Source organism: Salmo salar, chromosome 02 (genome assembly GCF_965601325.2).
Source record: "Salmo salar chromosome 02, fSalSal1, whole genome shotgun sequence".
In the NCBI taxonomy this organism is placed as follows: Eukaryota; Metazoa; Chordata; class Actinopteri; order Salmoniformes; family Salmonidae; genus Salmo; species Salmo salar.
The window spans coordinates 28,893,942-28,921,796 of record NC_138292.1 but is presented as its reverse complement, the minus strand read 5'-3'; the positions used below and the strand labels follow the sequence as shown (position 1 = coordinate 28,921,796).

At 46.4% G+C, this 27,855-nt stretch overlaps 1 protein-coding gene across 6 annotated transcripts in view; it reads left to right on the top strand.

Annotated features, from left to right (window-relative positions):
* The window catches only part of LOC106579424 (adhesion G protein-coupled receptor B1), a 114,530-nt gene that overhangs the window by 43,960 nt on the left and 42,715 nt on the right, over positions 1-27,855 (top strand). For 4 of the 6 annotated variants that reach the window (XM_045701573.2, XM_045701565.2, XM_045701555.2 and 1 more), the window contains exons 3-9: positions 2,733-3,823; positions 18,557-18,715; positions 21,543-21,668; positions 22,381-22,551; positions 23,108-23,287; positions 26,721-26,885; positions 26,999-27,163. In XM_045701573.2, the coding sequence (XP_045557529.1) occupies positions 3,061-3,823; positions 18,557-18,715; positions 21,543-21,668; positions 22,381-22,551; positions 23,108-23,287; positions 26,721-26,885; positions 26,999-27,163 (1,729 nt within the window). In that variant the 5' untranslated portion in view covers positions 2,733-3,060. The remainder of the gene's footprint in view (positions 1-2,732; positions 3,824-18,556; positions 18,716-21,542; positions 21,669-22,380; positions 22,552-23,107; positions 23,288-26,720; positions 26,886-26,998; positions 27,164-27,855) is intronic. The other 2 variants (XM_045701575.2, XM_045701561.2) reach the window with 1 other exon arrangement.

The window sequence follows — 27,855 nt, the reverse complement described above, 5'->3', positions numbered from 1 at the left end:
CCAGTGACACGAGCCTACCAGACGAGCTAAATCACTTCTTTGCTCACTTCGAGGCAAGCAACACTGAGGCATGCATGAGAGCATCAGCTGTTCCAGACGACAGTGTGATCACGCTCTCTGTAGCCGACGTGAGTAAGACCTTTAAACAGGTCAACATACACAAGGCTGCGGGGCCAGACGGATTACCAGGACATGTGCTCCGGGCATGTACTGACCAACTGGCAGGTGTCTTCACTGACATTTTCAACATGTCCCTGATTGTGTCTGTAATACCAACATGTTTCAAGCAAACCACCATAGTCCCTGTGCCCAAGAACACAAAGGCAACCGGCCTAAATGACTACCGACCCGTAGCACTCACATCCGTAGTGAAGTGCTTTGAAAGGTTGGTAATGGCTCACATCAACACCATTATCCCAGAAACCCTAGACCCACTCCAATTTGGTTACCGCCCCAAACAGATCCACAGATGATTTGGCATGGGTCCTGAGATCCTCAAAAGGTTCTGCGGGCTGCAACATCAAGAGCATCCTGACTGGTTGCATCACTGCCTGGTATGGCAATGGCTCGGCCTCTGACTGCAAGGCACTACAGAGGGTAGTGCGTACGGCCCAGTACATCACTGGGGCTAAGCTGCCTGCCATCTAGGACCTCTACACCAGCCGGTGTCAGAGGAAGGCCCTAAAAATTGTCAAAGACCCCAGCTGCCCCAGTCATAGACTGTTCTCTCTACTACCGCATGGCAAGTGCCAAGTATAGGACAAAAAGGCTTCTCAACAGTTTTTACCCCCAAGCCATAAGACTCCTGAACAGGTGATCAAATGGCCAACCGGACTATTTGCATTTTGTGCCCCACCCCCAACCCCTCTTTTACGCTGATGCTACTTTCTGTTTATCATATATGCATAGTGTCTTTAACTATACATTCATGTACATACTACCCCAATTGGGCCGACCAACTGGTGCTCCCGCACATTGGCTAACCAGGCTATCTGCATTGTGTCCCACCACCCGCCAACCCCTCTTTTACGCTACTGCTACTTTCTGTTCATCATATATGCATAGTCACTTTAATCATATCTACATGTACATACTACCTCAATCAGCCTGACTAACCGGTGTCTGTATGTAGCCTCACCACTTTTATAGCCTCGCTACTGTATATAGCCTGTCTTTTTACTGTTGTTTTATTTCTTTACTTACCTATTGTTCACCTAATACCTTTTTTGCACTTTTAGTTAGAGCCTGTAAGTAAGCATTTCACTGTAAGGTCTACACCTGTTGTATTCGGCGCATGTGACAAATAAACTTTTTTTTGATTTGATTATACAATATTTGCCCATTATTGTTTTCAAAATTTTTCTAGCTCTGTCAAATAGTTTTTGATAATTGCTAGACAACCATTTTCAAGTCTTGCCATAGATTTTATATACTGTAACTCTGCTCCTTAGGAACATTCACTGTCTTATTGGTAAGCAACTCTAGTGCAGATATGGCCATGTTTTTTAGGTTATTGTCCTGCTGAAAGGTGAATTCATCTCCCATTATCTGGTGGAAAGCAGACTGAACCTGGTTTCCGCAATGATTTTGCCTGTGATTAGCTACTTTCCATTCATTTTTATCCTAAAAAACCTCCTAGTCATTAACGATCACATGCATACCATAACATGATGCAGCCCCCACTATTCTTGTAAATATGAACAGTGGTACTCAGTCATTTGCCCCAAACATAACACTTTGTATTCAGGGAAAAAGTAAATTGGTTTGCCACATGTTTTGCAGTTTTACTTTAGTGCCTTGTTGCAAACAGGATGCATGTTTTGGAATATTTGTATTCTGTACAGACTTCCTTCTTTTCACTCTGTAATTTAGGGTAGTATTGTTGAGTAACTACAATGTTGTTAGTCCATTCTCAGTTTTCTCCTATCACAGCCATTAAACTCTTTAACTGTTTTAAAGTTACCATTGGCCTCATGGTGAAATTCCTGAGGGGTTTCTTTCCTCTCTGTTAACTGAGTCAGGAAGGATGCCTGTATCTTTGTAGTGACTGAGTGTATTGATACACCACCCAAAGTGTAATTAATAACTTCCCCATGCTCAAAGGGATATTCAATGTTTGCTTTTTTTACCCATCTACCAATAGGTGCCCTTCCTTGCGAGGCATTGGAAAACCTCCCAGGTCTTTGTGGTTGAATCTGTGTTTGAAATTCACTGCTCGACTGAGGGACCTTACAGATAATTGTATGTGTGGGGTACAGATATGAGGTAGTCATTCAAAACTCATGTTAAACACTATTATCTATGCAACTTATTATCTGACTTTTTAAGCAAATTTTTACTCCTGAACTTATTTAGGCTTGCCATAACAAAGGGGTTGAATACGTATTTCAGCTTTTCGAAAAAATAATTAAACTTTGACATTAGGGGGTATTATAAGTATGCGTGACAAATCTCAAATCTCAATTTCATCCATTCAAATTCAGGCTGTAACAAAACAAAATGTGGAAAAAGTTAAGGGATGTGACTTCTTTCTGAAGACACTGTATATATCTGTGTTTTAACGGAGATCAAACCAGCCTCAAACCAGCGATGCACAAACTGAGTCTGGTGGTGAGAGTATAATGGAAAGAGCTTATTATTCATGTCTTATCTTCATGATTTGCTAGTGTATTTGCTGTTATAGTGATGTGTCCTCTCAGGTCAAAATATCTCTCTTATCTTTTTCTCTCCAGGTTCGTCTGATAGTCTGGGTCGACTGACACACACAATCATGGACAGATCACTGGACCACTGAGTGCAATCTTCCTCTTTATCCTCCTCCTTCCTCCTCCTCCTCCTCTTCCTCCTTCCTCCTCTTCCTCCTCTTCCTTCCTCCTCTTCCTTCTCTTCCTCCTCATCCTCTTCCCCTGTACCTCCACCCCAGAGGCTTCAGTGAACACCCTGAAGGTCCCACCTGGTTGCCAGAAAATCAGTGAGACAGAAAGACAGATCGACGAGAGGTTACAAAAAAACAGAGGTTCCAACAAACCCCCTCTGGTCTTTCTAATTCATTTGATAACCATGACGACCACTCTTTTTTCCTCCTTACCTGGGCACCTGGTGAACCCCCAAGTCCCCCTGTCATCATCGTTGCTGCTTTTGCTGCTGTTACAACTATTTAGTCAGTGCCCGGCTGCTCCCTCAGGGCCTGAGTCAGACACCTGCTCCACTCTGGTCCAGAGCCGATTCTTCGGCCACTTCCTGTCCTCCTCCACTTTCCCCACGGCACCCTGCTCCTGGACCCTGCAGAACCCAGACCCGCGGCGCTACACCATCTTTATCAAGGTAACCAAACCTACCTCCACAACGGACTGCATTCCCCGGCAGCTCCGCACATTCCAGTTTGACTCGTTTCTGGAGACCACGCGCACCTACCTGGGCATGGAGAGCTTCGACGAGGTGGTCAAGCTGTGTGAATCTTCATCCCCTGTGGCCTTTCTGGAGGCTGGGAAACAGTTCCTACAAATGAGGAAAGGGCCACCCCGGGCCGGCGTGACGGTCACCACCCCTAACGCTGGCGAAGATGGGGAATTTAAGACAGAGTACCTGGTGGTGGGTAAGCGTAACCCCAGCATGGCAGCATGTCAGATGCTGTGCCAGTGGCTGGAGGACTGCCTGGCATCCAGCACCTCTAACAGGCCCTGTGGCATCATGCAGACCCCCTGCCAGTGCTGGGAGCCCCCTCCTCCACAGCTCAGCGAAGGGGATGGATGCTACAGGAACGGGTTCTACCTGGAGAACTGCCTACCCAGCTCCAATGAGAAGAGTGATACTGACAGCAACGGTGAGTGGAATAGTTCTCTGGTATTAGTTATGGGCATTTGTGGAAATGTTTTGGCCAACATGTGATGCCGTTTTGTCTATTGGAGGAGAGCTTGTAGGCAAGGCTTGTGGCTCACTTGGTCATCTTGTCTGTACAGCATGCCATTTCATGTTAAATGGGGGGCCTCTGTGGTCCAGGTCCATCAATGAATGTGTAGGGAGCCTCGTACTCTACCCTGTCAAAATACAATGAAACAGTTATTTAAAAGGAAAGACACAAGTAATTGACATAGCCACCTCCTGATAATTTCCAGACAATTTGAGGCAACTTGTGTTCAAATGACTATGCAGCATTCAAAAAAGTGCTCTGGCTAGGTCACAGAAAGTAGAAAGGCCGTGAAAGATCAGTAGAATGATAGTAGCTCAGAGACAGAACAGAGATGGTATAGGGTTTCTGCTGAGGGATTCTGAGCTGAATGACCTTGGCCGGTCGGCGCCGTGTCCTGTCTCTCTGTGGTTGGGAAGAGAGACACTGGATCGGCCTGAGGGAGGCTGGGACTGGGGAGGAGTATCTGGGTGTGATATGGGATAGCTGCAGGAGGAATATGGAGGGAGGTAGAGATGGGCAGGGAGAGATGGAGAGAGGGGGAACTGGATGAACAGAGAAGGGAGGCTGGGACTGGGGAGGAGGATCTGGGTGTGATATGGGATAGCTGCAGGAGGAATATGGAGGGAGGTAGAGATGGTGCAGGGAGAGATGGAGAGAGGGGGAACTGGATGAACAGAGAAGGGAGGCTGGGACTGGGGAGGATGATCTATGTGTAATATGGGATACCTTTAATGGCAGCTCAGAGCGGGGGGAGTGGGTGTGTGTGTGAGCTGGATACACAGTAGATGAGTTTTAGATTATGGGGACTGTAGCTAGCTGGATTTCTGTGTATGGCTGCTCTGAGCAGGGGCGATGCACAGGAGAGAGGCTATAGGGGCTTGGATAAGGATACGGGTCTGTAGTTGGTTAGATGTGTGATGGTGCTGTGTGATCCTGGCTCCCCTCCCCAAGGCTGGACCTGACAGACAGGCTGATAACTGAGATCTCCATCCCTGAGGGAGGCTAGGGCTACTGCCTGCCATTGGGTTGAACCATTGTTCTTCCCACCCCCCTCTTCTCCTTCTCCATCCATCTTTCTCTTCTTCTCTCGCTCTCTGCATCACTTCCTCTTATCAGCCTCTGGTCTCTTCCAGGGCCGGGACGATGCCAGATTCGCGATACATTAGTATGGAGGCAAGAAAACAAGAAAACAAATCAGATTTCACTTATTAAAGAAAACAGCCCTAATGTTGGAAACAAACATCATTATATTGTCATCCAGAGTCACATGCATTTATTTTCCAAGGTATATCACACAATATTTTACATACAGCAGGTTTTTAAATGACCAAAGAGTTAGGTCTGCTTCGTGTTTAAATCACGATACTGGTAACATCACAGCCCTAATCTCTTCTTCTCAGAGCACCCAGCCCTCTCCCTCCCTCTGCATCTCTTCCCTCCATCTTCTCCTCCATCCAGCCATCCTTCCTCTCTTTCTCTTCTCTATCACTTCAGCCTCTGGTCAAACCTCTCCCTCCCCATCCCTCCCTCAATCTCTCCCTCCCTCCCCCTAACCAGGCCTATAGGCTGATTCCAGGCTGATGGAGGAGACTCAGTCTAGCAGCCAGCCAAGCAGAGATGATGTTGTGGGTAGTATCTCATGTCATCTTCTCCCCCCGTCTCCTCTCCTCTATCTGCAACTAATGTTCCCTGTCACTAAGGCTCTCCTCTCCTCTCCTCTCCTCTCCTCTCCTCTCCTCTCCTCTCCTCTCCTCTCCTCTCCTCTCCTCTCCTCTCCTCTCCTCTCCTCTCCTCTCCTCTCCTCTCCTCTCCTCTCCTCTCCTCTCCTCTCCTCTCCTCTCCTCTCTCTGCAACTAATGTTCCCTGTCACTAAGGCTCTCCTCTCCTCTCCTCTCCTCTCCTCTCCTCTCCTCTCCTCTCCTCTCCTCTCCTCTCCTCTCCTCTCCTCTCCTCTCCTCTCCTCTCCTCTCCTCTCCTCTCCTCTCCTCTCCTCTCCTCTCCTCTCCACCCTAGGCTAGTTATCCTTCTTATGTAATCCAGATCATGGGGTGTGGTCTGGAGATACCTTACAAGACTTGGCTGGGTACATCTAGAAAGAGGAGGATTCTTCATATTATTATTCTCTTTCTACTCTTTTTCTTTCTTTCTTTCTTTCTCTCTCTTTCTCTCTGTCTCTCTCTATCTATTTATTTCTCTTTCTCAGTCTCTCTTTCTCTCTTTCTCTCTCTCAGAATAGCAGGGCCTCTGAGGTCAAAGTGAACTTTGATGATATTCCTATACCTCTCTAAGTGGCAATTGAACCCCCACTGAGCATGGGGAGACAGTCGATGGAAGGATGGCTAGCTGGAAGGATGGATGGGTGGGTTAGTTGAGGATGAAGAGAGAGAAGAAAGGATAATGGATTCTGTGTGGGAATGGGCTGGGAGCCAGACTGGCTTGCTGTGCTGAGGAGGAGAGGAGCAATGAGCGGAGAGAAGAGGAGCATGAAATGAGATGACTGTTGAAGGGTTTGGGAAGTGAGCGGTTGAGACAGAAGCCTTCATGGCCCTGTCTGTCTCTGAGGCCTCACTCAGCACACAATGAATGGATCCCTGTCTATCTCACCCTACGTCTTCCCTCCATCTCTCTCTGTGTCTCTCGCTCTATTGCTCGCTCTCTCTATGGAGAGGAGAGACGTCACTTCCACACTTCCTCCCGTCCACACATCTATCCCTTTCACATGGAGAGCAGATGGCTGGAGTAGTCAGTTAGAGGTCAGACAGTTGGAGAGCAGATGGCTGGAGTAGTCAGTTAGAGGTCAGACAGTTGGAGAGCAGATGGCTGGAGTAGTAAGTTAGAGGTCAGACAGTTGGAGAGCAGATGGCTGGAGTAGTCAGTTAGAGGTCAGACAGTTGGAGAGCAGATGGCTGGAGTAGTCAGTTAGAGGTCAGACAGTTGGAGAGCAGATGGCTGGAGTAGTCAGTTAGAGGTCAGACAGTTGGAGAGCAGATGGCTGGAGTAGTCAGTTAGAGGTCAGACAGTTGGAGAGCCTGGAGTAGTCAGTTAGAGGTCAGACAGTTGGAGAGCAGATGGCTGGAGTAGTCAGTTAGAGGTCAGACAGTTGGAGAGCAGGCCATCACTGGTAGCAAAGAGGAAGAGAAGGGAGGCAGCTTTCATTTGAATGCTGGGCCTGTCTGTGTGTGTGTGTGTGTGTGTGTGTGTGTGTGTGTGTGTGTGTGTGTGTGTGTGTGTGTGTGTGTGTGTGTGTGTGTGTGTGTGTGTGTGTGTGTGTGTGTGTGTGTGTGTGTGTGTGTGTGTGTGTGTGTGTGTGTGTGTGTGTGTGTGTGTGTTGCACAGTGGGAAGACATCACGGAGCAGGAGAGAGGATTCATTTCTCACTTTACAGAGACAGCAGGGGAGGCAGTGACAAATTAAAGGAGGGATTTGAGAGACAAGGAGAGAAACAAAGAGAAAGGGAGAAGAGGGAAAGATTGGTGTGGGGACGTGAAATTGAGAAAATGGGAAGATGGGAGAAAGACAGAAAATTGACAAAAATGTTCAAGGGGACTGGAAAGGAGTGAGGAGTGTGGGAGGAGATGGGAAAAGAGAGAGGAGAAAAACATGTATTCATGACTTGCACCTTTCTTTATGGTGGTCAGATGTTAGCAGAATGCTGACGTTAAGTAAGATGAATGTGTGTGGTAGTTCCCAGAGAGGACAGCTACTTGTGCACACACACACACACACACACACACACACACACACACACACACACACACACACACACACACACACACACACACACACACACGCGCGTGCGCACACACTCATACACACAGCTTAGATGTGAGGTTGCTAAACTAAGGGATATCAAACCACTGCTCCCAGAGGAGAGGGGAGGAGAGTCTTATAGCAAGTCTAATGCATTAACACCTCTTCCCACACACACTACACTACCTCTCTCTGTCTCTGTCTCTCTCCATCTCTCTCCACAGAAACACTCTCTCTCCCTCTCTTGTTGGGCAGATAGTTGTACACACTGGTCCCTCGTGACAGAGAGTGGGTGGCTGACAGAGTGCTAAGAGAGAAGCTGAAGATTGTTGTGCCTGTGTGTGTGTGTGTGTGTGTGTGTGTGTGTGTGTGTGTGTGTGTGTGTGTGTGTGTGTGTGTGTGTGTGTGTGTGTGTGTGTGTGTGTGTGTGTGTGTGTGTGTGTGTGTGTGTGTGGACACAAACATTTGACCAACTGGGGACATTTTGTTAGTTCCCACAAGGTTAATGTTATTTCTAGGGGTTTAGTGTTAGGGTTAGAATTAGTGTTAGGGTAAGAATTACGTTAAGGGTTAGAGATAGGAGCTAGGGTTAGGGTTAGGAGCTAGGGTTAGGAGCTAGGGTTAGGAGCTAGGGTTAGGGGCTAGGGTTAGTTTGTTGGTCGGTGGAGCAAACAGGGACTCACACACGCAGGAAGGCAGGAGAGAGAAGCTATGAACAGCAGACGAAAACGTAACTGTGGACTTTGTCCCAACACCGAGCAGATAGACTGACATTTCAAAGTCACCCATTAACTTAAGTCTGGTACTATCGAATGGAAGCACGCTATGCTAGTGAGCCGGCTTTCGACTGACAGACTGCATCCCGAATCAGGGCAGTACATGCAGCGGAACAATGGTGGTGGAACGCGGCTGGAGCCCAGGGTGAACCCTGGGATTTTGCCGGGGATTGACAGTGAGCGGTCGGCAGCGCAGCAGCTGGGGGACGAGGGTGAGCAGTCAGCGGTGGCGGCGCAGCAGCTGGGGGACGAGGGTGAGTGTCAAGGTTGGTGGCCCAGCATCTGGGGGACGAGGGTGAGTGTCAAGGGTGGCGGCCCAGCAGCTGGGGGACGAGGGTGAGCAGTCAGCGGTGGCGGCGCAGCAGCTGGGGAACTAGGGTGAGCAGTCAGCGGTGGCGGCGCAGCAGCTGTGGGACGAGGGTGAGCAGTCAGCGGTGGCGGCGCAGCAGCTGGGGGACGAGGGTGAGCAGTCAGCGGTGGCGGCACAGCAGCTGGGGAACGATGGAGAACAGGCGGCGGCAGTGGGGGCGGCGCAGCCAACCAGTCAGAGCGGTGGTGAAGCACGGTCGGAACCGAAGGAGCAAGGCTGCGTCGAGGGGACTTCAACGGTCAGCGAGAGTGATGAGGTCGACGGGCAGTCATCCACTATTGAAGCTCGGGGCAGAGAGAGTAGTTAGCCTGTAGAGGCTCGACACCTGGTAACCCCTTCAATCACCAGGTGCACGGCTGGACATAGTCTGTGGAGCGAAAGCTGGACATTTTTCAGCAGAGCTCTGTCATTGAATTACATAGGGTTCCCAGGTGCTGATGGTTGAAAACGGCCAAAACAACGAGTGGCGCCCCCAGTTGGCTTGACCTGTGTGGGGGGGGGTGCTCCTTACCCGGCCATGGACCGCCAGCACCCCCCTAAAGCCATTAAAAAACATTTTAAAATGTGCACCTAGTAACCTGTTCAATCACCAGGTGCACGGCTGGGATGTGTACTTTGAATTTTTTTCGACCATTCTTCAGATTTTTCAGAAAATGATAAATAATACTTCCAGAGGGGTTAAAGGTCCCATATTTGGACTGGTACCCTCTCTCATCATGGGCTAGGAGCTATGGTTAGGAGCTATGGTAAGGAGCTAGGGTAAGGTTTAGGGTTAGGGTTAGGAGCTTGGGTAAGGAGCTAGGGTTAGTTTTAGGGTTAGGGTTAGGAGCTAGGGTTAGGTTTAGGGTTAGGGTTAGGAGCTTGGGTAAGGAGCTAGGGTTAGTTTTAGGGTTAGGGTTAGGAGCTAGGGTTAGGTTTAGGGTAAGGGTTAGGTTTTTGGGTTAAGGTTAGAGTTAGGGTTAGGGTTAGCTTTAGGGAAAATAGGATTTTGAATGTGACTGAATTGTGTGTCCCCACAAGGTTAGCTGTAAAAGACTGTGTGTTTGTGTGCCTGCAAGTGTGTCTGGTGTGTTTATGTGTGTGTGTGTGTGTGTGTGTGTGTGATATATCCCTGGTGTGTGTGTGTGTGTGTGTGTGTGATATGTAGCCTAGTGTGTGTGTGTGTGTGTGTGTGTGTGTGTGTGTGTGTGTGTGTGTGTGTGTGTGTGTGTGTGTGTGTGTGTCTGTGTGTGTGTGTGTGTGTGTGATATGTAGCCTAGTGTGTGTGTGTGTGTGTGTGTGTGTGTGTGTGTGTGTGTGTGTGTGTGTGTGATGTGTAGCCTAGTGTTAGCCACCAGGTGTCCGTGTGGGTTGGAGCAGGCCAGACTGTGGAGTCAGACTGTACTCTGTCTGACACCCCAGTACTGGTTGTACCGGGGCTAACGCAATGCTACAGTACCATAGCTAACTCTGCAGAGAGAGTGTGACAGTCTTGTATAGGAAATCTACTAGTGTCATATCCTGTAGAGCCCGGCTGTTCTACACTCAGTTTTAAGTCCAAGTGTGGAAGCCCTTTTTATAATATACCTTCACTGAAACACACATTTTCAAAATGAATCTTCCTATCTCTCCCTCTTCTGTCTGAGTAGTTGTTCTAGTGAACATGTTGAGGGATGGTGTCTCTCTCCTCTCCTCTCCTCTCACAGTTCCCTGCCAACAGATCCACTGCCTAAGGCTTTATTAAAAATGCATATTTTAATTAAGCAATTTTACTGCCAAATCAGCAGTTGCTACATCCATTTAATGATAAATGAATGTTATGTACCCATTGATTCTTCAAGAATATAACTTATACATGCCTCATGAGCTTAGTTCAACTGTTGTACCCCATCAGAACCCAAAATACGAGCTTGTTTTACTCCAACGATTGTAAACAACGTAAATGTAAACACACACTGTATAGCCTCAAAACATGGTTAAAACTTTAAATATTATTGATGGTCTGTCCTTGCATCCATGGCTCTGTCTATTTGAGAGAGGTTACATTTCTCCAGCCCCATCCCTCAGCTTTTCACCGAAACAGGGGCAGGGAGCTGGCTTTGTTATTGTTTCTATTGCTGATTGCTGTTTTAATGTGGGAAGATAAAGGATCAGCTGTGCGTAACTGTAACTGTGTAACTGTGTGGATAATGGTTAGCATTCGACTGTGTGTGTCTGTGTGCGTGTGTGTGCGTGTGTGTGTGTTCTCTCCCTTAAGCCACATTGGGATACGATACGAGCTGTAGCAGGGCTTTAAACGCTAGACTGAGGCTCTCTCTGTCTTTCTTCAGATTTGATGAGAGGGAGAATGAAGATGAATGTCCTCTGATCAGGCAGCAGTGTACAGTTTACTGCTGCCGTGCGCCCAAAGGCACTGCAAAATGTCATTGTGTGTGTGTGTGTGCCTTTGTCTCTCAATGTGTGTCCTCATAAAGGTTTGTGTGCGTACGCCTGGGTGCCTATGTGTGTCTGCTAAGAGAGTGTTCTAGTGCGTGTGTGTTTGTGTGTGAGAGTGTGTGTCTCTGTGCCCTTGTTAAGGATGAAGCAGCAGCTCAGTGGGATGTACTGGCTGTAAAGACTGCTTTTTTCTCTCTTTTCTGGTTGGTGATATACCCAGGAATGACAAGCAGGGGTGGTATCCTGTCACAGCGCCCGCCTCCCACACACGCACGCACGCACGCACGCACGCACGCACGCACGCACGCACGCACGCACGCACGCACACACACACACACACACACACACACACACACACACACACACACACACACACACTCTCTCTGTCTGGTCAGAGCCTGGCAGGCCCAGGAGAAGAGCTCATTAGCACAGACATGTCACATGTGCTCTTCCAAACCAAAGCAGACCCACACAAAAACCCTAAACCATACACATACACACATACACACACACAAGCCCGCAACCATACATGTACACACACACACAAACACACACACACACACACACACACACACACACACACACACACACACACACACACACACACACACACACACACACACACACACACACACACACACACACACACACACACACACACACACACACACAGGCTCCAGGGCCCCCTCTCTCCAGCCCACCACTCTGGCAGGGGGAGATAGGACCTGAGGTTTGCCCTGACCCCCCCTTCCCTCCTCATCCACCTCCTCCTTCTCTTTCTCTATCCCTCCATCCCTCTCTTTCTCTGTGAGTCACAATGCCATCCCACGCTGTGTGGGGAGAGAAGGGCTTCAGATGTATGAAGGTATTACAGAGCGTGGTGAGAATCTACCACAGTGCACTCTGTGCTAGGAGTGTGTGTATGTGCGTGTGTTTCTCTCACTCTCTACACGTCCTACAGGGCAGGGGTACAGTAGTAGCTGTCCTTGGTTTTTTAAATCGGTAACCATTCCTTTAGAACATGTAAATGAAGCTGTGTATTGTAATGTCCTTGGTTGATAACTGTGAGACAGTAGGAGGGAGAATGACGACAGTGACACTTTCATTAGAAGAGGTACCTGGTGGGCTTCAGAACGACTTAGAGAGAACGGAGGAGGATGAGGAGAAGAGGAGGAGGAAAGAGGATTTCAGTGGTGGGGATTGTTTTAAGTCCCATAAAGCCATCTAACTCTGCACACTACACATGCACACACACACACACACACACACACACACACACACACACACACACACACACACACACACACACACACACACACACACACACACACACACACACACACACACACACACACACACACACACACACACACACACACACACACACTGCCCAGGAGGAAAATGGAGGGGGGTGAGGGGGTGGGCAGTTTACTCACCATGGAGGAAATAGATACAGAGGCCCTGGCCGTAACCATAGGAACACGTTAGCCTGACACCTAGCACATCGAGGACGGCTTGTAAGTAACAACCTGTAAACAAACTCCAGCTGGAGTCAAACTGTTTCTCTTTAATTGAGTTAAGGTCAAATCATCTGCTGCTTTTCAGACACAAACAAGATGAAAACAAACATTTTCTAGATGAATTCAGAACCAAGAAAAATGTATTGTTTTCAAAACTAAAGTGTTTATTATTGACAGACAAACAAGTTTGTGTGTGTGTGTGCGTGCATGTGTGCGTGTCTGTGTGCATGTGTGTGTGTCCGTGCGTATTCGTGCTCCTATATTTTCGCCCACAACGATTTGCTAGCCCCTTATCAGAGCAGGTGTTCCTGCTCGAAGATGGATGTGTCTAGAGAAAATAAGAAAAGTCTGGTAACTTCTCCAACTCCCTCCCTCTCCGTCTCCCTGTCTGCCTGTCAGTCTGATAGAGAAAGTAGAATAGCCGCCATTTGATCCCTACCAGTCAAAGGACTTTTTGAGCTTTTTCTTATCGCGCCCTCTGAAGTGAAGCATCCATCTTCCGAATAGAAGTGTCTGCCTGACTGACCTGCACCTGAGAGCACACAACCCCTCCACCTGATAGGTATTTATAGACAATAGGTCCATTCAGCCGGACTAATGGGAAGGTAAAGGCTGGAGCTGGGCTCACAGGTTATGTTATGGCTTTAAAGGGATGTTGTGGTTTAAAGGGATGTTGTGATTTAAAGGGATGTTGTGGTTTAAAGGGATGTTGTGATTTAAAGGGATGTTGTGGTTTAAAGGGATGTTGTGGTTTAAAGGGATGTTGTGATTTAAAGGGATGTTGTGGTTTAAAGGGATGTTGTGGTTTAAAGGGATGTTGTGGTTTAAAGGGATGTTGTGATTTAAATGGATGTGGTTTAAAGGGATGTGTTAGGTTGATGGTTAGAGGAGGTTCTGTTTTGTGTTGTAGAGGTTGGAGCTGGTAACTGTCAGGGTGTGGCATGGAGGGGCAGATGTTGGGGTAAATTCCATTATTCAGGAAATGAATTCAAAATCCAATTTGAAAATGGAAAATAACTATTTATTTTTAATGAGGATTTTTCCATTGTTGAATAGGAATTTCAATTCCTTTCCTGAACAGAAAAGCGATTCCAAACGTGGTTGTTGACTACAGTATGTTGGTTAAAGTTATCAGGGGTATAGGACTAAATAAGTTGGAACGGAAGCACATGAGGGTTAGAGGGGACATGGGGTTAATGCCACCATTGACCTGGTAGGGGTTAAGGTTGGGAGCTGGAACTGAACGATAGGGGGTAATGACACCAGAGAGTTGAGGATGGGAACTGAAGGATAGGGGGTTAGATAGGGTAGGGGGTAATGACACCAGAGGGTTGAGGATGGGAACTGAAGGATAGGGGGTTAGATAGGGTAGGGGGTAATGACATCAGAGGGTTGAGGATGGGAACTGAACGATAGGGGGTTAGATAGGGTAGGGGGTTGTGACATCAGAGGGTTGAGGATGGGAACTGAACGATAGGGGGTTAGATAGGGTAGGGGGTTGTGACATCAGAGGGTTGAGGATGGGAACTGAACAATAGGGGGTTAGATAGGGTAGGGGGTTGTGACATCAGAGGGTTGAGGATGGGAACTGAAGGATAGGGGGTTAGATAGGGTAGGGGGGTAGTGACACCAGAGGGTTGAGGATGTGAACTGAAGGATAGGGGGTTAGATAGGGTAGGGGGTAATGACACCAGAGGATTGAGGATGGGAACTGAAGGATAGGGGGTTAGATAGGGTAGGGGGTAATGACACCAGAGGATTGAGGATGGGAACTGAAGGATAGGGGGTTAGATAGGGTAGGGGGTAATGACACCAGAGGATTGAGGATGGGAACTGAAGGATAGGGGGTTAGATAGGGTAGGGGGTAATGACACCAGAGGATTGAGGATGGGAACTGAAGGATAGGGGGTTAGATAGGGTAGGGGGTAATGACACCAGAGGGTTGAGGATGGGAACTGAAGGATAGGGGGTTAGATAGGGTAGGGGGTAATGACACCAGAGGATTGAGGATGGGAACTGAAGGATAGGGCGTTAGATAGGGTAGGGGGTCTTTTTTTTAAACATTTTTATTTTACCTTTATTTAACTAGGCAAGTCAGTTAAGAACACATTTTTATTTTCAATGATGGCCTAGGAACAGTGGGTTATCTGCCTTGTTCAGGGGCAGAGCGACAAATTTTTACCTTGTCAGCTCGGGGATTCGCTCTTGTAACCTTTCGGTTACCAGTCCAATGCTCTAACCACTAGGCTACCTGCCGCCCCTGCCGTAATGACATCAGAGGGTTGAGGATGGGAACTGAAGTGCATGGAGTATAATGTCACCACCAAACTGGTAAGGGTGTTGATGTGGTGCTGGGAGGTTTGAAGTTGGAACTGAAGAATAGGAATGTTAGATGGGGTTAGAGGGAATAGGCGGTAATGTCACCATAGACTGGGTAGGGCTGTTGACATAGTGCTGGGAGGACACCTGAGTTTAAGCTTCCTGGGCCCAGAGGGAGAGGAGGGAGGGAGAGGGATCGATAGGATGGGATTGTGTGAGTGCTGCTGTTCAAATATTTATCCAGAGCAGGATACTGACTGACTGACTGACTGGAGGCACTGGATTATACCTGCTGGATGCAGCCTATAGCACTGTCTGAATGAACACAAAAAGATGGAGAGAGAGCGAGGGGAAAAGGAAGGGAGAGAGGGCGAAGGAGAGGGTAGGAAAAAGGGAAAGAGAAAGAGATAGAAAAGAAGAGAGAGAGAGAGAATGAGGGAGAAGGACAAATTGTAATGTTGTCATGGCTTGCCAGAATGTTGTCTTAGTATCATTGACCTTTACGTCATTGATGATGAAAGTGTGTTATTTACATGTGGTTGTTCCACTGGATATCATAAGGTGAATGCACCAATTTGTAAGTCGCTCTGGATAAGAGCGTCTGCTAAATGACGTAAATGTAAATGTAAAATGTAATTACTTTTTTAAAGGAAAATGCACAGGTTGTTCTCACTGTCTCTCTATCTCTTCATGTATTAATTGTCAATGATGTGTGCTCTCATGTGCGCACAAAGACAATGTAGAACATCTAGCAAACTTTACACATGAACTATCATACAGTATATTCCCCTGTCTCCCTCCTTATCACTCTGTCACTTTCCTTTTTCCTCATCCCCTACTACCATCTCTCTCCTTCCCTATCTCTCCCTTCCCCCTCTCTCCCTCTCCCCTCTCTCTCCTTCCCTCCCTTGCTCTTTCTGCCCCCCCCCCCCCCCCCTCTCTCTGTGTGAGTGTTATCTCCAGCCTGCAGTTGACTGCTTCTGTCCTCTGGGTGTCAGCACTAGCCGTGTGATAGAGCTCAACCATACAGCCGCTCAGCCCAGACACTAATCACACAAGACTTGTATGCACACACACACACACACACACACACACACACAGACACACACACACACACACACACACACACACACACACACACACACACACACACACACACACACACACACACACACACACTCACAGCCACACACACACACACACACACACACACACACACACACATGCAGCCACACAGATATGTACACATAATACTCACACGCCTATATAGAGTAAATTCAGGGAAACTCACACCGTCGTTATTATGCTCATACGGAGATACACAACTATCAGTTATATTTATTATGCAGTCTTTACCCTTTCAATCCTTCCCTCGTTCTCTCTCTCTCTCTCTTAAGATAGGGTTACATTAGCTGTATTGATTGTAAAGGGGTGATTTTCCAGGGGGTTGGAGAGTTTGCCTGGTATTGATGATTTCAGTTGGAGCAGGAACCTGATATGTAATTGGAGATGCCAGTCCAGCCGTTACAGTGCTCCAAATGGGAGGGGAAGGTGACTTTCAGAAGAAGTTAACTACGAAAGATGGACACCCATGCATGCATGCACGCACAAATACACATACAGTACACACACTGCAAACTGTACTACGTATATTTTAATGAGTGTGCATGTGTGCTTGAGAGATAGGGGAAGGAGAAAGTACAGTATGAGATTTGGAGATATGTAGAGAGGGAGGACAGAAGAACAGACAATAAGAGTGAGGGAGGACAGAGGCGAAGAGAGGGAGTAGAGCGGAAAGAGGAGGAGAGAGAGGAGGAAGTTTTAGTGTGATGAAGGAGGGACTGAGACTGCAATGGGTTTAGATACACAGGGCTGGGTTAGGCTGTGCTGGGCTGTGCTGTAAAGCCCAACAATTGAAGTCCACTGATTTATTAAGAACATAATGAAATGTCCTTGAGGACAGAGAAAGAAAACTCTGCATGATTCTCTCCCGTCCTCTTCCACCCTGCCTGACTGGGATTATTAGACAAAAAAAGTTCATCCTCTTGTGTTGTTTCTTTCTTCACTCTCTACCCCCTCTCTCTCTCTCTCTCTCTCTCTCTCTCTCTCTCTCTCTCTCTCTCTCTCTCTCTCTCTCTCTCTCTCTCTCTCTCTCTCTCTCTCTCTCTCCTCTCTGTCTTTCTCTGTCCAAAACGTTTATTTGACAGACACACTTCCCTCCACGGAAACAGCACTCTCTCATTCTCTCTGTATTCATAAGCTGCAGCATTTCATCCTAAAAAGGCCAAAATGGTTTACGGGGAAGAGGAGCTGAAGGTTATTTTACTATAATTTCACCCTCTTCATTTGCCCCTAGGAGCAGTCAATGTGCCACAAAGCATTCATTTTTAAAATGGCATTGGGTGGAGGGCTTTTTTAGTGCACATTTAAAATTAAGTGTGTGTGTGAGGGGGAAGGTACTGTACTTGTCATTGTTTGGGTGGGTGCTTGACTTTGCTCTGACTGGTGGACAGGGTGTTTTGGTGTCGTGCTGTTCATCAGGGTTATTTATTGTCCTCCCATTGGATGTTTTGGTGGTTTACTGTTAAAGCTGACTGGGATTGGATGATGGAGATGGACTCTGGTCACAGAAACTTAAACAAATCCAATTTCACAGTCACAAGTAAACAATCTGGCCTCAGTCGGTCATCCTGGAGAAAACAAATGGGTATTGACTATGCTCAGTGGTGCATGGTCAACAGCTAAATTCAGAAACAATATTGAGGCTTTTTTCCATTTAAAAATATGATTCTCTGTCCTTAGATTGTGTGGATGGAATTCATTTAAAACATGGATTACCTGGGTGTAAAACATTTTAATGAAACAGTGTCTCTCTCTCTCTCTCTCTCTCTCTCTCTCTCTCTCTCTCTCTCTCTCTCTCCTCCTCTCAATTAACTGTTTCAAGTGCTCTGTGCACTTCAAGGCCCTCCCTTCCTTCTCACCCCACCCCGCCGGTTGCCCTGAGGAAACTGATTTGCGAGTAATTAAAACTGTGTGTCTGGACGTCATCCAGCATCATGTTCTATTCATGCAGATTAATACATATTTGTGGGGGCATGTGGGAGTTGAAAGGCATCTGTCTGCCCCATTAAACATTCATGAACTATAGGACATAGAGAAGACACACAGGCGGTGTCCCAAATGCTACCCTATCCCTTATATAGTGCATTACTTTTGATCAGGGCCCAGTGCACTATATAGGGAATAGGGTACCATCTGGGATGCAGCCTTAGAGTAGAAGACCATTCAGCTGCTGCTATTTACACGCTCCTCTTCCTCCTCCTCTTCCTCATAACTGCAGGCACATCTTAATGGAGCACCCTCAAATGAGAATTGCTGGACAGGGATTCTGAAATGACAATGACATTTATCACTCCTGTACACCTTTATGTTTTAATTTAAAGGGATGTTTCCATGAAAACAGTGGCTAACTGTGTGTGTGTGTCTGCCCCTACAGGTGGCTGGAGTGTGTGGGCGGAGTGGGCGGAGTGCAGCAGTGACTGTGGTGGTGGCGTTCAGACCCGGAGCCGTACCTGTCAATCTCCCCCGGAGGAGACATACCTGTGTGAGGGAGTAGTGGAGGAGGGAAGGCCCTGTAACCCTCAGCCCTGCAGTGGTGAGCTTGACAAAGACATTGCCCCGACCATGTGTGTGCGTACCTGTGTGTGTATGTGTGTGTTTGTTTCTGTGTGTAAGTGTGTGCATGCGTGTGGATAAGTGCTCACGCACGAGTGGGTATGCGTGTGTCTGTGGGTGTGCATTAGTGATGTGCGGGTTGACTCATAACCTGCGGTCCCTCTAGTTATATCCCTGTAGTTATATCCCTGTAGTTATATCCCTGCAGTTATATCCCTGCAGTTATATCCCTGTAGTTATATCCCTGTAGTTATATCCCTGTAGTTATATCCCTGCAGTTATATCCCTGCAGTTACATCCCTGCAGTTACATCCCTGTAGTCATATCCCTGCAGTCACATCCCTGTAGTCACATCCCTGCAGTTACATCCCTGCAGTTACATCCCTGCAGTTACATCCCTGCAGTTACATCCCTGCAGTTATATCCCTGCAGTTATATCCCTGCAGTTATATCCCTGCAGTTATATCCCTGCAGTTATATCCCTGTAGTTATATCCCTGTAGTTATATCCCTGTAGTTATATCCCTGCAGTTATATCCCTGTAGTTATATCCCTGCAGTTATGTCCCTGTAGTTATATCCCTGCAGTTATATCACTGTAGTTATATCCGCGGGGCGGGCGTGTTTAGATCATGAAATATTGTGTGGATGAAGTGCGGGTGGGTGGCAGATGGGTTGAATAAAGATAAAACAATAACTTAACAAATCCATAAATGTATAATTTGTGTGTAATTTCTATCTATAGGCTATATTTACATTTTTATTTCATTATTTTGGGCTATCTGGCATTAGTGCCCAAGCCTAAGCTTTAGGGCCTAACTATACACGTGCCAAATAGTCTATACACCAATCACCAAATGTTTTTGGGAACGGGCAGAAAAAGTTAATGTTGATCCCTGGAGGCAAAATGAACAATGTCAGAGTTTAGTGTAATTCAATAAGAGAAAAGCTGCAAAAAAGAGAGTTGAAAATAAAGAGAAGGGATGGCCAGAAAAGTCATGTTTGGGAAAGATTTGGTGAAGTGGTAAAAGAGGATGATAGCAGTGCTGGCGATGTTATGTGTGATGATTGTGAGGCGCTATACAAATTCAACAGTCACAAGATGGGGACTTCAAATAGGCCTATGGCACGTCAAGGGAACTGTTGTCAGGGATTTCTTCGTCGGAGGACGATATGGCGAAATCATCATCGGAAAATGAGGACCAATATGCAGCAGAGTTGAGATGGTTCATTTTGAACTTTTAATAAATTCCAAATGAACATACAAAATAACAAAAACGAACACACGATTTACAGACAGTCCTGTTAGGCTTACACACGCTAAACACGAAACACGGAACAATCTCCCACAAATACACAGACAAACACACCCAACTAATATAGGACTTCCAATCAAAGGCAACACCACACAGCTGCCTTCAATTGGAAGTCCACCCCAATTAACTCAACATAGAAACAGATCAACCAGACTACACATAGAAATACATCAACATAGACCATAACTCAAAACCCGGAAATAATAAATCAAACGCCCTCCTAACTAACACACCACCCTGAACCACATAAAACAAATACCCTCTGCCACGTCCTGACCAAACTAAAATGACAATTAACCCCTATACTGGCCAGGACGTGACAACTGTAGCCTTCTGTTCAGATGGGTTAAATGGAAACTGAAATCTGGACACTGACTCTAGGTCTACAACCTCTCACATACCCTTGATATTAACTCCTGCAGAATTAAGCATTTCTTGCAGTAAAATGTTACACCAAAAATATGATTTCTTACTTTGAGCATCTTGAGAGAATGTACAGTCAGATACCGTCTGTAGAGATGCAATCTTTATTATCATCAGTTTTCACAGCCCAACCTACCAAAATGTCGTAAATTATAAAGCAGGAACATATCTAAATCAGGCAAAAATAAATCCTGCACCTCCTGTGTCAAACTATTTCCATCGTCTCTGACTGTAGCCTACAGCGCATTTTCTATATTAGCGGGTTAGGGACGGGTGTGGGCCTCAGATTTTCACTTTATCACATACAGTCGGGGGGTTGCAGATGGGTTATTAGCAATTGCTGGTGGGTGTGTGTGAAGAAACAGCTGACCTGCGCACCACTAGTGTGTATATGTGGGTATGTGTGTATGTCCTCCTCAATCTAAATATCTATGTCTGTTTCTCTTTGACTCTCTCTCTCTTTTGTTCTTCTTCTCTCAATCTCATTTCTCTGTTATTTCTCTCTGTACTTTTATTTTCTCTTGTCCTTTATTCCCTCCACTCTCTTCCGTCCAACAAGTCATTATTGTGATGTAAGGAGTACATGTTGGAAAGGGGACTTTGATCGATGCTGTTATTTAGACATAGTCAACCTCTCAAGGCAAATACAGAAGGATAACTCTTAAGAAAGAGGCTGAAGAATCCCTCACACTGCAATGTGCATATAATCCATTTTATAGAAGTAAGGAGGATGTGTGAATAGGGCTTCCAATAGCTCTATATCACTCTTCCAGTCTTCATAACTATAGATGCTTTGATAGATTGTGATCAATGTCAGAAATCCATGTTCTTATTCCATCTGTTCGTGAAATAACAATCACGGTTCCAAAGACAAAAAAGACAGCGAGACACACAGTAAATACACAAAAACAAAATCACACACCACACCTGGTTTTCCATTACAAAATTCCCAAGTTTGGCTGATGCTCTTCTGGGTGACCAATCACGTCACGGTTGTGTCCTAAAAACTAAATGCCATTGGTGGTTAAGTTGCTAACCCCTCCCCCCCTGGCCTTGCCCCACCCCTCTAGGCAAAGGCCGTCATCTCACTCGCAGCCAATCACTTCGCTCCGTGGACAGCCGCAAGCGCGATGGCGGCGGTGGCGAGGTAGACAAGACACGAGGCGGTGGCGGCGGACAGCAGGCCCCACAGACAGGTAAGACAACAAGACGCAGAGGGAGCCCATGCATCAGTCTCTAACAGCCGCTTGGGTCGCAGACCACACAGGACCACCTCCTACCATTATAGTCTGTCACTGCACCAAGGCTATAGCAAGCTATCCCTGAATCCCTCCCTTACATAGGCCTGTACATCCATCAAAATCTCCCAAACTCTTTCTTGCCTAAGTGCCACGGCACTAATTCCAACATGGACCCTGAATAAATCGAGTGAAACTGTTTGCTGTTTTGTTGTTTTGTGAGGTCATGAATGTAGCCGCTATACTGGAGATTGTGTCCTGTCTTGAAAAGTGGATAAGTCTCCGCTGAATTAGAGAATCAGGTCCCCCCTCACCCCTGCTTTCCCCATTGGACAGCCATGACTGACCAGCTTTTCCCATTGGTCAGATTAGGCTTGACTGACTGACCGGGTCTACTGAATGCATTGGGCAGTCATGGCAGCCAGGGAAATGATTGACATATCCAGTAACCAATCGCATTGCCTTCCCCTGTATGTCAAGTCAATGCTAAGGATATGGAATCAGAGCCCAGAGAGCCTGGCAGCACAGAATCTCCCCTAAGCCAAACCATGCCACGCCCCTTCCTATTTTGGCCAATGGGAGGCTGTTCCTGCATGATAATTAGTTTCGGCCCTTCTCCTCCCCCCTCCACCCTGGACCATCCCTCCCTCCCTCCCTCCATCCCCCTCAGTGGACCAGGCTGTGTCAGGTGAGGAGTGGTCGTCGTGGAGTGTGTGTTCGGCCACATGCGGTGAGAGCTGGCAGAGCCGCACGCGTTTCTGTGTCTCCTCCTCCTACAGCACCCAGTGTAGCGGCCCACTCCGAGAGCAGAGGCCCTGCAACAACTCTGCCGTCTGTCCAGGTAAGCTAAGCCCTCCCCTTGCCTCCTTGCTGCCCTTCGTCTCCAGCCCTCTCCTGGCTCCGCTCACACATACAAGCCATCCTCTCTCTCCCTGAAGATCTCTACTCCTTCTTCCCACTGAACAACTCCATGGCCTGGATGTCTATAACCCTATACAAAGTCTCTTTAGAAGCCTCTGCCTTAGAGAGATGGGCATGGGGCTTACCTGCTGAGCAGCAGAATAGGTATTCTGATGCCCAACTTCCTGGTGCTGTCTTTACAGAACCTCTCTGTGCAATGCATCCTGGGGCTTCTCTTACGTAACAGACAATAACACTCTAGACCAGGACTTTAATATGGAACTGTGCAGGTGAATACATTTAAACACTGAAATAAGGTCAGAGTAGTCTATACAGGAGAACCACGCAGGCACTGAGAGAAGGATGTTTGTGACGGCATTATGGCAACAGGCTGGTTTGTATCATAGAGTGTTGGATGTTTAAGTGTTTTGGAGTTGTTGTTGTTGTTGTTGTCATGGTGAAGGTCTGTGTGGTTCTCTCTATAAATCATACCCTAGCCGCTCTGATTGCAGTGCATGGGACTTGGGATGAGTGGTCACCATGGAGCTTGTGTTCGTCAACCTGCGGCCGTGGTTACCGGGATCGTACGCGCAGCTGCAAGCCCCCTCAGTTTGGGGGAGACCCCTGTATGGGGCCGGAGAAGCAGACCAAGTTCTGCAACATCGCTGTCTGCCCAGGTGAGATTACACAGATTTCTCACTGGATTCTTACTCATCTGCGTTTGAAATGGCACCCTACAGTATTCCCTATATAGTGCACTACTTTTGACAACTTCAGTCATCATGGCAGTCACGTCTATAGTTATGTAGAGACAAATTATACCTGAGAAGGTCATGTGAAAAGGTTATTGTTTATGCATGAAGGATGAATAAAATCATGTACAATGTGTGTACGGTGCGTTATGCACACAGAGACGTAGACAAACTAATACAGTTGAAGTCGAAAGTTTACATACACCTTAGCCAAACCCAATTCCTGACATTTAATCCAAGTAAAAATTCCCTGTATTAGGTCAGTTAGGATCACCACTTTATTTTAAGAACGTAAAATGTCAGAATAATGGTAGAAAGAATGATTTATTTCAGCTTTTATTTCTTTCATCACATTCCTAGTGGGTCAGAAGTTTACATACACTCAATTAGTATTTGGAAGCATTGTCTTTAAATTGTTTAACTTGGGTCAAACGTTTCCGGTAGCCTTCCACAAGCTTCCCGCAATAAGTTGGGTGAATTTTGGCCCATTCCTCCTGACAGAGCTGGTGTAACTGAGTCAGGATTGTTGGCCTCCTTGCGCGCACACGCTTTTTCAGTTCTGCCCACAAATGTTCTATAGGATTGAGGTCAGGGCTTTGTGATGGCCACTCCAATACCTTGACTTTGTTGTCCTTAAGCCATTTTGCCACAACTTCGGAAGTATGCTTGGGGCTATTGTCCATTTGGAAGACCCATTTGCAACCAAGCTTTAACTTCCTGACTGATGTCTTGAGATATATAATATATCCACATTATTTTCCTGCCTCATGATGCCATCTATTTTGTGAAGTGCACCAGTCCCTCCTGCAGCAAAGCACCCTCACAACATGATGCTGCCACTCCTGTGCTTCACGGTTGGGATGGTGTTCTTCGGCTTGCAAGCATCCCCCTTTTTCCTCCAAACATAACGATGGTCATTATGGCCAAACAGTTCTATTTTTGTTTCATCAGACCAGAGGACATTTCTCCAAAAAGTATGATATTTGTCCCCATGTTCAGTTGCAAACCGTAGTCTGGATTTTTTATGGAGGTTTTGGAGCAGTGGCTTCTTCCTTGCCGAGCGGCCTTTCAGGTTATGTCGATATAGGACTCGTTTACTGTGGATATAGATACTTTTGTAGCTGTTTCCTCCAGCATCTTCACACGGTCCTTTGCTGTTGTTCTGGGATTGATTTGCACTTTTTGCAACAAAGTACGTTCACCTCTAGGAGACAGAACGCGTCTCCTTCCTGAGTGGTATGATGTCTGTGTGGTCCCATGGCGTTTATACTTGCGTACAATTGTTTGTACAGATGAACGTGGTACCTTCAAGCATTTGTAAATTGCTCCCAAGGATGAACCAGACTTGTGGAGGTCTACAATTTTTTTTCTGAGGTCTTGGCTGATTTCTTTTGATTTTCCCATGATGTCAAGCAAAGAGGCACTGAGTTTGAAGTTAGGCCTTGATATACATCCACAGGTACACCTCCAATTGACTACAATGATGTCAATTAGCCTGTCAGAAGCTTCTAAATCCATAACATAATTTTCTGGAATTTTCCAAGCTGTTTAACCTCTCTACGGCCGGCGGGACGAAATCGTCCCACCTACGTAACAGCCAGTGGAATCCTGTGGCGCGTTATTCAAATACCTTAGAAATGCTATTACTTCAATTTCTCAAACATATGACTATTTTACAGCATTTTAAAGACAAGACTCTTGTTAATCTAACCACACTGTCCGATTTCAAAAAGGCTTTACAACGAAAGCAAAACATTAGATTATGTCAGCAGAGTACCCAGCCAGAAATAATCAGACACCCATTTTTCAAGCTAGCATATAATGTCACAAAAACCCAGAAGACAGCTAAATGCAGCACTAACCTTTGATGATCTTCATCAGATGACACACCTAGGACATTATGTTATACAATACATGCATGTTTTGTTCAATCAAGTTCATATTTATATCAAAAACCAGCTTTTTACATTAGCATGTGACGTTCAGAACTAGCATACCCCCCGCAAACTTCCGGTGAATTTACTAAAAATGTACTAAATTACTCACGATAAACGTTCACAAAAAGCATAACAATTCTTTTAAGAATTATAGATACAGAACTCCTCTATGCACTCGATATGTCCGATTTTAAAATAGCTTTTCGGTGAAAGCACATTTTGCAATATTCTCAGTAGATAGCCCGGCATCACAGGGCTAGCTATTTAGACACCCAGCAAGTTTAGCACTCACCAAAGTCAGATTTACTATAAGAAAAATGTTATTACCTTTGGTGTTCTTCGTCAGAATGCACTCCCAGGACTTCTACTTCAATAACAAATGTTGGTTTGGTCCCAAATAATCCATTGTTTTATCCAAATAGCGGCGTTTTGTTCGTGCGTTCAAGACACTATCTGAAAGGGTAAAGAAGGGTGACGAGCACGGCGCATTTCGTGACAAAAAAATTCTAAATTTTCCATTACCGTACTTCGAAGCATGTCAACCGCTGTTTAAAATCAATTTTTATGCAATTTTTCTCGTAAAAAAGCGATAATATTCTGACCACGAATCTGAGGAAAGAAAATAAAGCACGGGGTCAACTCGTGCACGCGCCTAAGCCCATTGTCCTCTGATCGGCCACTTGCCAAAAGCGTAAATGTGTTTCAGCCTGGGGCTGCCTCGATATCATTCAGCTTTTTCCCGGGCTCTGAGAGCCTATGGGAGCTGTAGGAAGTGTCACGTTACAGCAAAGATCCTCAGTCTTCAATAAAAAGAGCCAAGATGAACAACAACTTGTCAGACAGGCCACTTCCTGTTCAGAATCTTCTCAGGTTTTTGCCTGCCATATGAGTTCTGTTATACTCACAGACACCATTCAAACAGTTTTAGAAACTTTAGGGTGTTTTCTATCCAAAGCCAATAATTATATGCATATTCTAGTTACTGGGCAGGAGTAGTAACCAGATTAAATCGGGTACGTTTTTTATCCGGCCGTGTCAATACTGCCCCCTACCCCCAACAGGTTAAAGGCACAGTCAACTTAGTGTATGTAAACTTCTGACCCACTGGAATTGTGATACAGTGAATTGTAAGTGTCTGTAAACAATTGTTGGAAAAATGATCTGTGTCATGCACAAAGTAGATGTCCTAACCGACTTGCCAAAACTATAGTTTGTAAACAAGAAATGTGTTTAGTGGTAGAAAAACGAGTTTTAATGACTCCAACCTAAGTGTATGTAATCTTCCGACTTCAACTGTACATCTACAGAAGTAACCATGATCTCTCTGTCTCTCTCTCTCTTTCTCTCTTTCTGTCTCTCTCTTCTTTTCTCCCAAACCCCTCTCCCTCTCTGCTCTACTCTCTCTCTCTCTGCTGTCCCAGTTGATGGGGTGTGGAATGAGTGGGCTAATTGGGGTTCATGCTCTGCATCCTGCTCCAACGGGACCATGCAGCGGATCAGGGAGTGTAACGGACCTTCGTACGGAGGATCAGAGTGTCGCGGGGAGTGGATAGAGACCAGAGACTGCTTCATACGGGAGTGCCCAGGTAACATCTGCTGTCAACCTCTGTGAAGAAGTTGCCCACAGGTACAGATCTAGGATCAGTTTACTATCCGCCTATCCTGATCTTAACCATTAGAGCTGTGTTCTGTGTCTTAGTGGAGGGGAAGTGGCATCCTTGGACGTCGTGGGTGGGCTGCACTAAGACATGTGGCGGGGGGAGCCAACAGAGACAGAGGATTTGCTATGGGCCCTTCTTTGGGGGCGAAAATTGTCCTGGAGATCGAGAGGAGGTGCGACGCTGCAATGAGAAGCGGTGTCCAGGTGAGTAGTCAGAACACATTAATGGAAAGGTGTGCTCTTAATCAATCAATCAATCAATCAAATGTATTTATAAAGCCCTCTTTACATCAGCTGATGTCACAAAGTGCTTATACAGAAACACCTCCTAAAACCCCAAAGTGCAAGCGATGAAGATGTAGAAGCACGGTGGCTAGGAAACACTCCCTAGAAAGGCTGGAACCTAGGAAGAAAGCTAGAGAGGAAGAGAGGGGTGGCCAGTCCTCTTCTGGCTGTGGCAGGTGGAGATTATACGAGTACATGGCCATTAAGGCCAGATCGTTCTTCAATATGTTCAAACGGTCATAGATGACCAGCAGGGTCAAATAATAATAATCACAGTGGTTGTAGAGGATGCAACAGATCAGCAGGTCAGAGTAAATGTCAGTTGGCTTTTCATAGCCGAGCATTCAGAGTTAGAGACAGCAGGTGTGGTAGAGAGGGAGAGAGAGAGAAAACCAATGGCAGTTCAGCTAAAGACTTAGAATACTAGTACTCATCTCCTTCAGAGCTGCAATCTGCAATCTGTCATTTGTTATTATACTGTACGTCCTGTATCTCAGATTTACTTTTGCTTCATATCTTTTGTCAAAATTGAACATATTTGGGTTGTTCCAGGAAGTGAATGCCTTTTGCGTCCCTTTTGATATTTGAAGTAGAAATTGTGTACCAATATT